The sequence below is a fragment of the Hemiscyllium ocellatum genome, chromosome 6 (genome assembly GCF_020745735.1).
Source record: "Hemiscyllium ocellatum isolate sHemOce1 chromosome 6, sHemOce1.pat.X.cur, whole genome shotgun sequence".
In the NCBI taxonomy this organism is placed as follows: Eukaryota; Metazoa; Chordata; class Chondrichthyes; order Orectolobiformes; family Hemiscylliidae; genus Hemiscyllium; species Hemiscyllium ocellatum.
Window position 1 is genome coordinate 108,328,411 of NC_083406.1, and position 12,896 is coordinate 108,341,306.

General features: G+C 43.0%; 1 protein-coding gene across 1 annotated transcript in view; it reads right to left on the reverse strand.

The window, feature by feature from the left end:
- Nucleotides 1-4,310, reverse strand: part of LOC132816855 (uncharacterized) — a 46,130-nt gene extending 41,820 nt beyond the window's left edge. Inside the window, exon 1 of the mRNA XM_060826838.1 lies at nt 4,165-4,310. Coding sequence (XP_060682821.1) covers nt 4,165-4,210 — 46 coding nt within the window. The 5' untranslated portion in view covers nt 4,211-4,310. The remainder of the gene's footprint in view (nt 1-4,164) is intronic.
- Nucleotides 4,311-12,896: the final 8,586 nt, after the last annotated feature.

Below are 12,896 nucleotides of genomic sequence, written 5' to 3' on the forward strand. Positions count from 1 at the left end.
CCCTGCCAACCCAAATCGAGATCATTCATGTACATCACAGAAGATACCTTATGTTGAATAATTCAAATCTTAGGTAGAGGAAGTGAGACAGGTTTCTTTGAAGTGAAACTTGCTTCGAGATGATTTTCCTTTAATTCAAATAAAATCACACAAACCACGAATAAATCTGCCTTTCTCATCAAGTTACAGTCACCATACTCTTTTCGCTTTGGTGATGAAGTAGAGGCATGTGAGGAAAGTTACATCTTCCAGGGACAAACCAAGCCTTTTCTGCATTTAAGCTCCATTAAGGAGACAGATTTGGCTCATCAATCATCAACATGCCTGGAGGACCTATCTGACTTACGTATTTGATTAAAATGAAATCAAGCTATGCGGATGCTAGAAATCTGAAACAAAAGCAGAAACTGCCAGAAAAACTCAGCAGCTCTAGCAGCATCTGTGGAGAGAAAGCAGAGTTGGTGTTTTTAATCCAGTGACCTTTCCTCAGAACTGATGAAGTTCTGAAGAAGGATCACTGGGCTCAAAATATTAACTCAGTTTCTCTCTCCATAGAAGCTGCCAAACCTAGTGAGTTTCTCCAGCAATTTCTGCTTTTGTCACGTACTTAGTTTGTGGCTGTGCGCATTGCGAGCAATATCATTCAGAAACCAGTTTCACTTCAAAGAAACTTGACCCAACTTCCTTCATTGACGAAAGATTTGAGTTGTCAAATATTGATGTTGACTTTATAAATCAAATTATCATAAATGAGTGGAAATATATCTAATGCAAAACTCTTTACAAAGCTTTCGTCTGTATTCTAGTTCCGCACAATAAAATGTATCAGCGGACATGTAAAGGTGGCTTTTCCAAAATTGATTTCTAATTCATTGCCAGAAACATAGACACATGCACAAATAGTCCAATATTTACACAGTCATAGGGTCATCAAATCATTGAATCAGACGATACAGAAGAGGCCCTTCAGCCCATCGAGCCTGAACCACCAAACATATGGTACTACCCATACTGGTCCTATTTTCCTTCTTTAGGTCCACAGCCTTGAATGTTATGACATTTCAAGTGCTCATTCAAGTACGTTTTCAAGACTGTGAGGTGTCGTGGTTCAATTACATCACCAGGGAATGCATTCCAGGCACCCACCACCCTCCGAGTGAAAAGGCTTTGCCTCAAATCACCACTAAACCTCCTGCTTTTCACTTTAAGATGATGTCCTCTTGTTATTGATCCTTCAACTAATGGGAAAAAGCTACTTTCTATTTATCCTGTCCATGCTCTTTTTTTATCTTATACTCCTCCAATTTCGAGACCTAAAATATGCCATGGAAAGTTATTTTTGAAGTTTAGAACGTTGAGTCACTGAACAGGCAATCAGGGTGAGACATTCACAGATCGGTAAAGTTCCATTTGCTCCACTGCATAATGAGCTCAACTCTACTTTCAGAAGAATTAACTTTTCTCTGTAGTGAATCAACAAATGGTAAAAGAAATGAATATATAAAAATAAATACTTTCCTTAAATTGAAAATTGTCATTATTGAATAATGATAAATATTGGAGAGAAAACTCTCACACAAGTAAATACACGGACAAATAATTTTTATGTCTATTTTGATACCCAGACACAAGCTTAAACAAATTATTCAGATTATATAAATGACTTGGATGTGAGTTTAAGAGATACAGTTAGTAAATTTGCAGATGACACCAAACTTGGAGGTGTAGTGGATAGCAAAGAAGGTTACTTCAGATTACAAACTGGATCTTGATCAGATGGGCCAATAGGCTGAGGAGTGGAAGACGGAGTTTAATTTAGATAAATGTGAGGTGCTGCATTTTGGGAAAGGAAACCTTAGCAGGACTTAAACACTTAATGGTAAGGTCCTAGGGAGCGTTGCTGAGCAAAAACACCTTGGAGTTCAGGTTCATAGCTCCCTGAAAGTAGAGTCGCAGGTAGATAGGATAGTGAAGAAGACGTTTGGTATGCTTTCCTTTATTGGTAAGAGTGTTAAATACAGGAGATGGGAGGTCATGTTGTGGCTGTACAGAGCATTGGTTAGGCCATTTTTGGAATACTGCATGCAACTCTGGTCTCCTTCCTATCAGAAGGATGTTGTGAAACTTGAAAGGGTTCAGAAAAGATGTATAAGGATATTGCCAGGGTTGGAGGATTTGAGCTATAGGGAAAGGCTGAACAGGATAGGGCTGTTTTCCCTGGAACGTCGGAGGCTGAGGGGTGACCTTATAGAGGTTTATAAAATCATGAGGGGCATGGATAGGGTAAATAGACAAGGTCTTTTCCGTGGGGTGGACGAGTCCAAAACTAGAGGGCATAGGTTTAGAGTGAGAGGGGAAAGACATAAAAGAGACCTAAGGGGCAACTTTTTCATGCAGAGGGTGGTGCATGTGTGGAATGGGCTGCCAGAGGAAGTGGTGGAGGCTGGTACAATTGCAACATTTCAAAGGCATCTGGATAGGTAAATGAACAGGAAGAGTTTGGAGGGATATGGGCTGGGTGCTGGCAGGTTGAACCAGATTGGGTTGGGATATCTGGTTGGCATGGACTAGTTGGACCGAAGGGTCTGTTTCATGCCGTATATCTCTATGACTCTCTGACTATATATTTAATGGGCGCTGCACCATGATGCCAAAAAAAACTGAGGTGATTGTAACTGGGGGAAAATATCCTGCACTTGCTCAGGTTATGTTAATTGTTTCTCTGATACAACACTACACTTAGATTCAGAGAGTCATAGAGATGTATACAGCATAGAAACAGACCCTTCCATCCAACTTGTCCATGCTGACCAGATATCCCAACACAATTTAGTCCCACCTCCCAGCACCCAGCCCATATCCTTCCAAACCCTTCTTATTCAATACCCATCCAGATGCCATTTAAATGTTTCAATTGTACTAGCCTCCACCATTTCCTCTGGCAGCTTATTTCATTCATGCACTACCCTCTGCATGAAAAAGTTGCCCCTTAGGTCCCTTTTATATCTTTCCCCTCTCATCCTAAACCTATGCCCTCTAGTTCTGCGCTCCCCCACCCCAGGGAAAAGGCTTTGTCTATTTATCCTATCCATCCTCCAGAACAAATGTAAAAATGCCTTGTAAGAACAGTAATAGATAACTACATCGCATCTGGATTTTATACGCTTTCTTGCAATTTTCTAAAACCATGACTTTCGTGTTAACCATATTCTAAATTTTGATTTACTGTATCTTCAAACCCAGTGGTTCCTAACATTTAATACTTTGTGTGCCACCAACCACTTTGTAAAACACCTCTGGTCCCCAACATGATAAAAACAAAACCACACTTTTTCCAGGGAGTATACATATATTTTATTTTAGCAATGAAAATTTTTAAACACATTAAAAATTGCATTGGTTTTACTGAGAATAGGTTTTATTGGTAAATTTAGCACCTGATTGAGAAACATTGTTCTAACCTATAATTTTTTTTTAACTTTTAACTTTTATTGTCTGTTGCTTTAATTTTTCATACAAAAGGAGATTGTTTAGTCCATCGTGCCTATGCTGGCTCATTGTAAGAGCTGTCCAATTAGTCCCAGACCTCGGCTCTTCTTCTACAACTAAATACCTATTAACCGTTCCCTTTTGAAAGCTATGATTGAAAGTGTTTCCACCTAGTTCCGTTTTCAGACAAGACATTCCAGATCATAGTGCACTAAATAAAATAAAAGCCCCTCATCTTCCCCAGCCCAACCTTTTCTTGATAAACTTACACCCGTGTCCTTCATTTACTGAACCTCCTGTCACTGGAAACAGTGTCTTTATGTCTACCTTGTCAGAACTCCATATAAGTTTCAATCAATACATTAACTAATTGAATTCCCTCAACTTGATATGCTAAGCAATGTCAAGAATTCTGTCAATTGAAATCTTTTAGCAATCATTTGCAATTTGATCACTTGAGTTATCTGTCCTCTTTCAGGAGGTTTCCATTGTGGAGACAAATCCATTGCATTGCGATGATCTCTTCAGGGAACTGAAAAATGACAAATAATAATCCAAAATACCAACAACAGTGTAATCTCTTGAAAGAAGAATCAATGTCACTCGAATAAGATAGCACCCCGGTTGGCTGCAGTCAACTGAACTCCCAAACATTTTGTCAGCAATTTTACTCACCTAGACGAAGGAGTTTGAAATACACATAGATGTTGTTGGATTTCATTGTTTCAGCTGTGAATGGATGTGCAGTCAGAGTTCAAAAAGCTGATTTTAACTCGTCACACCAGAACTGAACACTATCCTCACATCCTGAAGCTACAGGGTCTCGGTTTCTGTCCATAAATGGTAAAAAAAAAAGAGGCCAACTGAACACATTCCAATTTCTTTTAGCGTGTTTCCTGAACCATCGATGTGTACCAGTAATGATATTTTTTAAAGTTCTCAGAAATATGTTGCTCCAAAAAATGCACGCAAGGTGCTAATTGGAAATGATGAAAAGAAAAACCATTGAAAGACACAGAACAATTTGATTTATCTAGTGAGAAATAGGGGGAATTGTATGCTGACCAATGTGGATGTTCTCAATTTTAATAATGGAACATTTCACATTTTTGTGCCAACATTTTGGGTGGCACGGTGGCACAGTGGTTAGCACTGCTGCCTCACAGCGCCAGAGACCCGGGTTCAGTTCCCGACTCAGGCGACTGACTGTGTGGAGTTTGCACATTCTCCCCGTGTCGCGTGGGTTTCCTCCGGGTGCTCCGGTTTCCTCCCACAGTCCAAAGATGTGCGGGTCAGGTGAATTGGCCATGCTAAATTGCCCGTAGCGTTAGGTAAAAGGGTAAATGTAGGGGAATGGGTGGGTTGCGCTTCGGCGGGTCGGTGTGGACTTGTTGGGCCGAAGGCCCTGTTTCCACACTGTAAGTAATCTAATCTAATCTAAAACACCCAGGTCAACCATAGAATTGATAAGATGGAGATTAAGTATTTAACAATAACAGGTTTGCATTTATACAGCACCAAGACATCCAAAGACATTTCATTGATATGTTATAAAAAAAATAAAATGATGCCAGATTATATAATGAAACATTAGAGCAGATTACCAAATGCTTGGTCAAGGAAGCAGATTATAGGAACTTTTAAAGAAGATAGAGAAAGATGCAAAGGATTTGGGAGGAAATTCCAGAGTTTAGGACTGAGGCAGCTGCAGACAATTGACAAATGGTGGAGTGCTTGAAATTAAACATGTTCAAGAGGTCAGATTAGAAGAGTGAAGAAATCTTGGAAGCTATTGCAGAAATAGAGAGGGATCCATGGAAACAATGATAAGAATTTAAATTGAGATGTAGCTTATGAAAAGCTAATATCAGCCAGTGAGCACAAGGCATAATAGGGCACAAGGAAAACATGGCTAGCTGGTTCAGAGTGCAGTCAAGTCCAAACGCAAATAAAGTATGGACCAAGGGTTCAGCCATAGATTACCTAACCTGGTGCTGAAGTATGTGAATTTGCAGATATTGATAAAGGCTATCAGAATTAGTGCAAATGTACAGCCAAAATCTCACTTTGATTTCAAGAAGGATACTAGGATTTTTATGAGAAGTTCTGCTTTCGTGGGATGTGGGCAATGCTGGCAAGTTCAGCATTTTCTACCCATCCCGAATCACTCTTGAAATGAGAGATGTGCTAGGCCCTTTCAGATGACAGCTAAGAATCTTTTATGTCTTAAAAACATAAGAAATAGAAGCAGGAATAGGCTGTACAGCTCATCTAGCCTGCTCTGACATGTAATGAGATCATTGCTGATCATATGAGTCAACCACACTCAGAGGGTCAAAACTACATGAGCTGGCAGTCATGTGCTTGGCTATATGGAAATAGATTGAGGGATTTACAATTAGGAACTCAAAGGAGGAAGATAAGTTGAGGTGAGATTAAAATTGCCAAGGCTGAAAACTTCCTGATAGCAAAGGCTGAAGGAGGAAAGCACTGAAGTTATCATGGTTGGAATGTTATTTTTTTATATATAGGGTGGCATGGTACTTCAGTGGTAAGCACTGCTGCCTCACAGTGCCATGGACTTGGCTTCTGTTCCAGCCTTGGGTGACTATCTGTGTGACATTAGTACATTCTGCTCCTGACTGTGTGGTTTCCACTGGGTGCTCTGGTTTCTAAACATTGCCTCGTAGTGTCCAGGGATGTGTAGGATAGGTGGATTGGCCATTGTAAATGTGGGGTTACAGGGATAGAGTAGCGTTCTGACGTTTTGGAGGGTTAATGCACTCGATGTGCTGAATGGTCTCTCTGCAACGTAGGGATTCTATGACTTTGTGGCCAAAAAAGTTCATTAAATGATTGAGCAGGTTCATGGGGCTGAGTGGCCATGTACAGTATTTATGTGTCATAGAGATTGATGGTTTAAAGTAGAGGCAAACAGGATTTAAAAGATGAGATGGGGGAGAAACTGCCTGAGGAGTAGTGGAAAGGTATGGATTTGAATCTTTGATCTGAGTCAGAAACCTGTATCTGATGCAGAGTCCATCCCAAGAGAAGCTACCTAGCAAACACAAAGGCAGCATTGAGATGGATCGTTGCAAATACCATACCCTCTTTTCAGTAACAACTGCTGTATTCCAGGAAATAAAATGTTTAAAGGTCCTAAAGTTGCTTAAACAGCCATGAGCTAAGAGAATTGGGTGAAGGAACAGTGCAGCAAGTGGGTACGGTATAGTTCCATATAGGAAAGGGTGGGGCAGGTGGTAATGACACCAGCTTTGACCAGTCTGCTCAGGAAGCCAACCCCCAGATCTAACCTCTCCTTTTCCTGCAAAGTTTGAGGATGTTAAGTGCTAACTGCTGCCTGATGGACTTGTGCTCAAGGGGTGGTCATCTGCACAAACTTTGTCATGAGGGGAAGATGGTATGTCATTTCCATGGCAATGTGGCCACGCAATGTCTTAACAACACAACAGGTAATACCTCAGCTTGTTGTAACTCTGCAAACATGGCACAAGAGTGGGAAATGTACTAAACATGTGCCACATAAAGCCACACTGAGAGCACTCCACACCTGATGATCAAATGCACAACCACTGCCATCTAGAAGGACGAGGGCAACAGATACATGGAAATGCCAGCGCCTGTCATGAATCCACGCTGGGTCTCCCCAGTCAACTGAAAATATTTGAGGTGTTCAGTTACCCCATTCTCAATTATAGACACCAACAATTTCCCGACCACAAATGTTAGGCTCACTGGTCTGTAATTCATTAGTTTTCCTGCTTTGCCCTTCTTAAAAAATGGAGTGGCATGCGTGTAAATTCTGTATTTTTTAAAATTAGGTCATGAGCTGTAGCCATTACTAGCTAGGCCAGCATTTATTTTCCTGCCCTTACAGCCTAAAGAGCAGTTTAGACTCAACCATATTCTGCAGGTCCAGAGTCACATACCTGATAAAGGGCTTTTGCCTGAAACGTCCATTCTCCTGCTCCTCGGATGCTGCCTGACCTGCTATGCTTTTCCAGCACCACACTCTCGACTCTGATCTCCAGCATCAGCAGTCCTCACTTTCTCCTCGAGTCACATGTAGACCTGACTAGGTAAGGATATCAGCATCTGGATCAGTGGTGCTGGAAGAGCACAGCAGTTCACAGCAGCACAGCAGCATCCAATGAGCAGCGAAATCGACGTTTCGGGCAAAAGCCCTTCATCAGGAATAAAGGCAGTGAGCCTGAAGCGTGGAGAGATAAGCCTGGGGAGGGTGAGAGTGGGGAGAGAGTAGCATAGAGTACAATGGGTGAGTGGGGGAGGAGATGAAGGTGATAGGTCAGGGAGGAGAGGGTGGAGTGGATAGGTGGAAAAGGAGCTAGGCAGGTCGGACAAGTCCAGACAAGTCATGGGGACAGTGCTGAGTTGGAAGTTTGAAACTAGGATGAGGTGGGGGAAGGGGAAATGAGGAAGCTGTTGAAGTCTACATTGATGCCCTGGGGTTGAAGTGTTCCGAGGCGGAAGATGAGGCGCTCTTCCTCCAGGCCTCTGGTGGTGAGGGAGCGGCGGTGAAGGAGGCCCAGGACCTCCATGTCCTCAGCAGAGTGGGAAGGGGAGTTGAAATATTGGGCCATAGGGTGGTGTGGTTGATTGGTGCGGGTGTCTCGGAGATGTTCCCTAAAGCGCTCTGCTAGGTCGCGCCCAGTCTCCCCAATGTAGAGGAGACCACATTGGGAGTAACGGATACAATAAATGATATTAGTGGATGTGCAGGCAAAACTTTGATGGATGTGGAAGGCTCCTTTAGGGCCTTGGATAGAGGTGAGGGAGGAGGTGTGGGCACAGGTTTTATAGTTCCTGCAGTGGCAGGGGAAAGTGCCAGGATGGGAGGGTGGGTCATAGGGGGGCGTGGACCTGACCAGATAGTCACGGAGGGAACGGTCTTTGCGGAAGGCGGAAAGGGGTGGGGAGGGAAATATATCCCTGGTGGTGGGGTCTTTTTGGAGGTGGCGGAAATGTCGGCGGATGATTTGGTTTATGCGAAGGTTTGTAGGGTGGAAGGTGAGCACCAGGGGCGTTCTGTCCTTGTTACGGTTGGAGGGGTGGGGTCTGAGGGTGAAGGTGCAGGATGTGGACGAGATGCGTTGGAAGACATCTTTAACCACGTGGGAAGGGAAATTGCGGTCTCTAAAGAAGGAGGCCATCTGGTGTGTTCTATGGTGGAACTGGTCCTCCTGGGAGCAGATACGGCGGAGGCAGAGGAATTGGGAATACGGGATGGCATTTTTGCAAGAGATAGGGTGGGAAGAGGTGTAATCCAGGTAGCTGTGGGAGTCGGTGGGTTTGTAAAAAATGTCAGTGTCAATCAGTGCAATCAGCATTCCTTTCCTAAAGTGAACCAGATGGATTTTTACAACAAGGGTCAGTAGTTACATGGTCACCACTGAACAACCTCTTCTTTCCAGACTGTTATTGAATTCAAATTTCATCATTCGCCATGGTGAGGTTCAAATCCATGCTCTCAGCCTGTGGTTCAGGTTTACTACTCCGGTAACAAATAGATAGAAAATATACACTAGAATAGATAAATGGAGCTTCAATCCAAAAGAGATTAGAAATGTACCATTTGCATATATATGTATATGATAAATATTTGGAGATAGCAAACAACTATTCACAATATTCAGGGACTCAACACTAATGGAAACAATTTTTAATAAAAAGATCTTGTACCAGTTAGTCCTTGTAAACAAGTTACAAATGAATTATTGTAATATAGGCATTGCTTGTCCATGAAATGGTGATGATGCCAGGCTTTCTTTTTGAACTGTTGGAGTCCTTGTGGTAAAGGTGCTCCCACAGACTTTACTGGGGAAAAGGACATGGAAGATACAGAATGTAGGAAAATACGTGGTGGCATATTGAAAAATGTCCATATTACAGAGGCGGAAGTGCTGGATGTCATGAAATGCATAAAAGTGGATAAATCCACAGGACCTGATCAGGTGTACCTTAGAACTCTGTGGGAAGATAGGGAAGTGATTGCTGGGCCTCTGACTGAGATATGTGTATCATCGATAGTCACAGGTGAGGTGCCAGAAGACTGGAGGTTGGCTAACACGGTGCCACTGTTTAAGAAGGGTGGTAATGACAAGCCAGGGAACTATAGACCAGTGAGCCTGACATTGGTGGTGGGCAAGTTGTTGAAGGGAATCCTGAGGGACAGGATGTACATGTATTTGGAAAGGCAAGGGCTGATTAGGAATAGTCAACATGGCTTTATGCATGGGAAATCATGTCTCACAAACTTGAGTTTTTTTAAGAAATGGAGGAATACCCTGTGGTCATTCCCCTGAAAAACATGTATACCATTTTGGATACTGTTGAGGGGGACGACTTACCAGGGATATGCAGTGGGGCCCAGGTCTCTGGCACAGAGCCTGTCCCTATTGCACAGAAGGGAAGGAGGGAAAGGAGGAGGGTGTTAGTCATTGGGGACTCAATAGTTAGAGGGTCAGATAGAAGCTTGTTGGGAACGAAAGAAATTCGTGGTTGGTGTGTTGCCTTCCAGGCACCAGGGTCTGTAATGTTTCGGATCGTATCTTTCGGGTCCTGAAGGGAGAGGGTGAACAGCCTCAAGTCGTGAGCCATATAGGTACCAACGATATAGGTAGAAAGAGGGAGAAGGATGTAAGGCAGGATTTCAGGGAGCTAGGGTGGAAGCTGAGAGCTAGAACAAACAGAATTGTTATCTCTGGTTTGTTGCCCATGCCACGTGATAGTGAGGCAAGGAATAGGGAGAGATATCAGCTAAACTCGTGGCTGCAAGGATGGTGCAGGAGGGAGGGTTTCAGAAACTTGGATAATTGGGACTCATTCTGGGGAAGGTGGGACCTGTACAAACAGGACGGTCTTCACTTGAACCAGAGGGGTACTAATATCCTGGGTGGGAGATTTGCTGGTGCTATTCAGGTGGGTTTAAATTAGCTCAGCAAAGGGATGGGAACCTGAAGCGTAGTTGCAGTGCACAGAAGGATGAGAGTAGGGAGGACACGGACAGGGTCACAGGAATGTGCTGGCAGACAGCAAACTGATTTGAAGTGTGTCTACATCAATGCCAGAAGTACCCGAAATAAGGTAGGTGAGCTTGCAGCATGGATAGGTACCTGGGACTTCGACATTGTGGCCATTTCAGAGACATGGATAGAGCAGGGTAAGGAATAGATGTTACAGGTCCCGGGATTTAGATCTTTCATTAAGAACAGGCAAGGCGGTAAAAGAGGGGAGGGTGTGGCCTTGTTAGTCAAGGATAGTATAACGGTGGCTGAAAGAACTTTTGACAAGGACTCGTCAACTGAGGTAGTGTGGGCTTAGATTAGAAACAGGAGAGGAGAGGTCACACTGCTTAGAGTTTTTATAGGCCTTTGCAGAGTTCCAGGGAGGTGGAAGAGAGGATTGGCAAAATTGTTTTGAGTAGGAGTGAAAGGGACAGGGTGGTCATTATGGGGGATTTAGCTTCCCCAACATTGACTGGAAATGCTATAACTCTAGTACATCGGATGGATCAGTTTTTGTACAATGTGTACAGGAGGGTTTCCTGACACAGTATGTCGAAGGGCCGACAAGAGGGGAGACCACACTGGATCTGAAGCTTGGTAATGAACCAGGCCAGGTGTTTGATTTAGTTGTAGGTGAGCACTTTGGAGAAAGTGACCATAATTCAGTTGCCTTTAGTTTAGCGATGGAAAGGGATAGGAAGATGCCACAGGTCAAGAATTATTGATGGGCCAACGGCAATTATAATGCGATTTGGCAAGAATTAGGATGCATAAAATGGGGTAGCAAATGCAGGAAATGCAGACAATGGAAATGTGGAGCTGATTTAAGGAACAGATATTGCATGTCCTTGATAGGTATGTCCTTGTGAGGCAGGGAGGGAGTAATAAGGTAAGGGAACCTTGGTTTACTGCAGAAATTGTATGTCTTGTTAAGCAGAAGGAGGAGGCTTATGTGTTGATGAGGCAAGATGGTTCAGATGAGGTGATGGAGAGTTACAGATCAGCTCAGAAGGATTTAAAGAGAGAATTGCGAAGAGCAAAGAGAGGACACGAGCAGCTTTTAGCAAATAAAGGAGAACCCTAAAGCATTCTATAGGTATGTGAGGAATAAAAGGATGACTCGGGTAGGGATAGGGCCAGTCAAAGACAGAAGTGCGAAGTTGAGTGTGGACCCTGTGGAGATCAGAGAGGTGCTAAATGAACATTTCTCATTGGTTTTCACTCAGGAAAAGGAGAATATTGTAGATGAAAAGAATGAGGTACGAGATATTAGACTAGAAAGGATTGAGGTTAGTTATCAATTCTCAAAGGAGTGAAAATAGACAAATTCCCTGGGTCAGATGGGATTTATCCGAGGATTCTCTGGGAAGCTAGGGAGTAGATAGCAAAGCCTTTGGCTTTGATATTTGAGTCATCATTGTCTACAGGTTTAGTACCAGAGGACTGGAGGATTGCAAATGTTGTGTCCTTGTTCAAGAAGGGCAGTAGAGATGACCCAGGTAATTATAGACCAGTGAACCTTATTTCTGTTGTAGGAAAGGATTATAAGAGATAAGATTTATAATCATCTAGCAAGCAACAATTTGATTTCAGATAGTCAACATGGTTTCATCAAGGGCAGGTCGTGTCTCACAAACCTCATTGAGTTTTTTGAGAAGGTGACCAAGCATGTAGAAGAGGGTAGGGCAGTTGATGTGATATATGTGGACTTCAGTAAAGCCTTTGACAAGATTCCACATAATAGGCTGTTGGAGAAAATGCAGAGGCATGGAATTGAGGGTGATTTAGCAGTTTGGATTAGAAACTGGATTTCTGAAAGAAGGCAGCGAGTGGTGGTTGATGGAAAATATTCAGCCTGGAGTCCAATTACTAGTGGTGTGCCATGAGGATCTGTTTTGGGATCACTGCTGTTTGTTGTTTTTATAAATGATTTAGACGCAGGCATTGGTGAATAGATTAGTAAATTTGCAGATGACACTAAAGTCGGTGGAGTAGTGGACAGTTTGGAAGAATGTTACAGGTTGCAGGGGGACTTGGATAAACTGCAGAATTGGTGTTCAAAGCAGTTAAATGTGAGGTGATGCACTTTGGGAAGAATAACAGGAAGGCAGAGTACTGGGTCAATGGAAAGATTGTTGGTAGTGTGGGTGTGCAGAAGGATCTTGGAGTCCATGTACATAGATCCCTGAAAGTTGCCACCTTCCTGATGAAGGGCTCATGCCCGAAACATCGAATTTCCTGTTGCTTGGATGCTGCCTGACCTGCTGCGCTTTAACCAGCAACACATTTTCAGCTCTGATCTCCAGCATCTGCTGACCTCACTTTTTACCTAGGTTGATAGTGCTATTAAGAAGGCATATG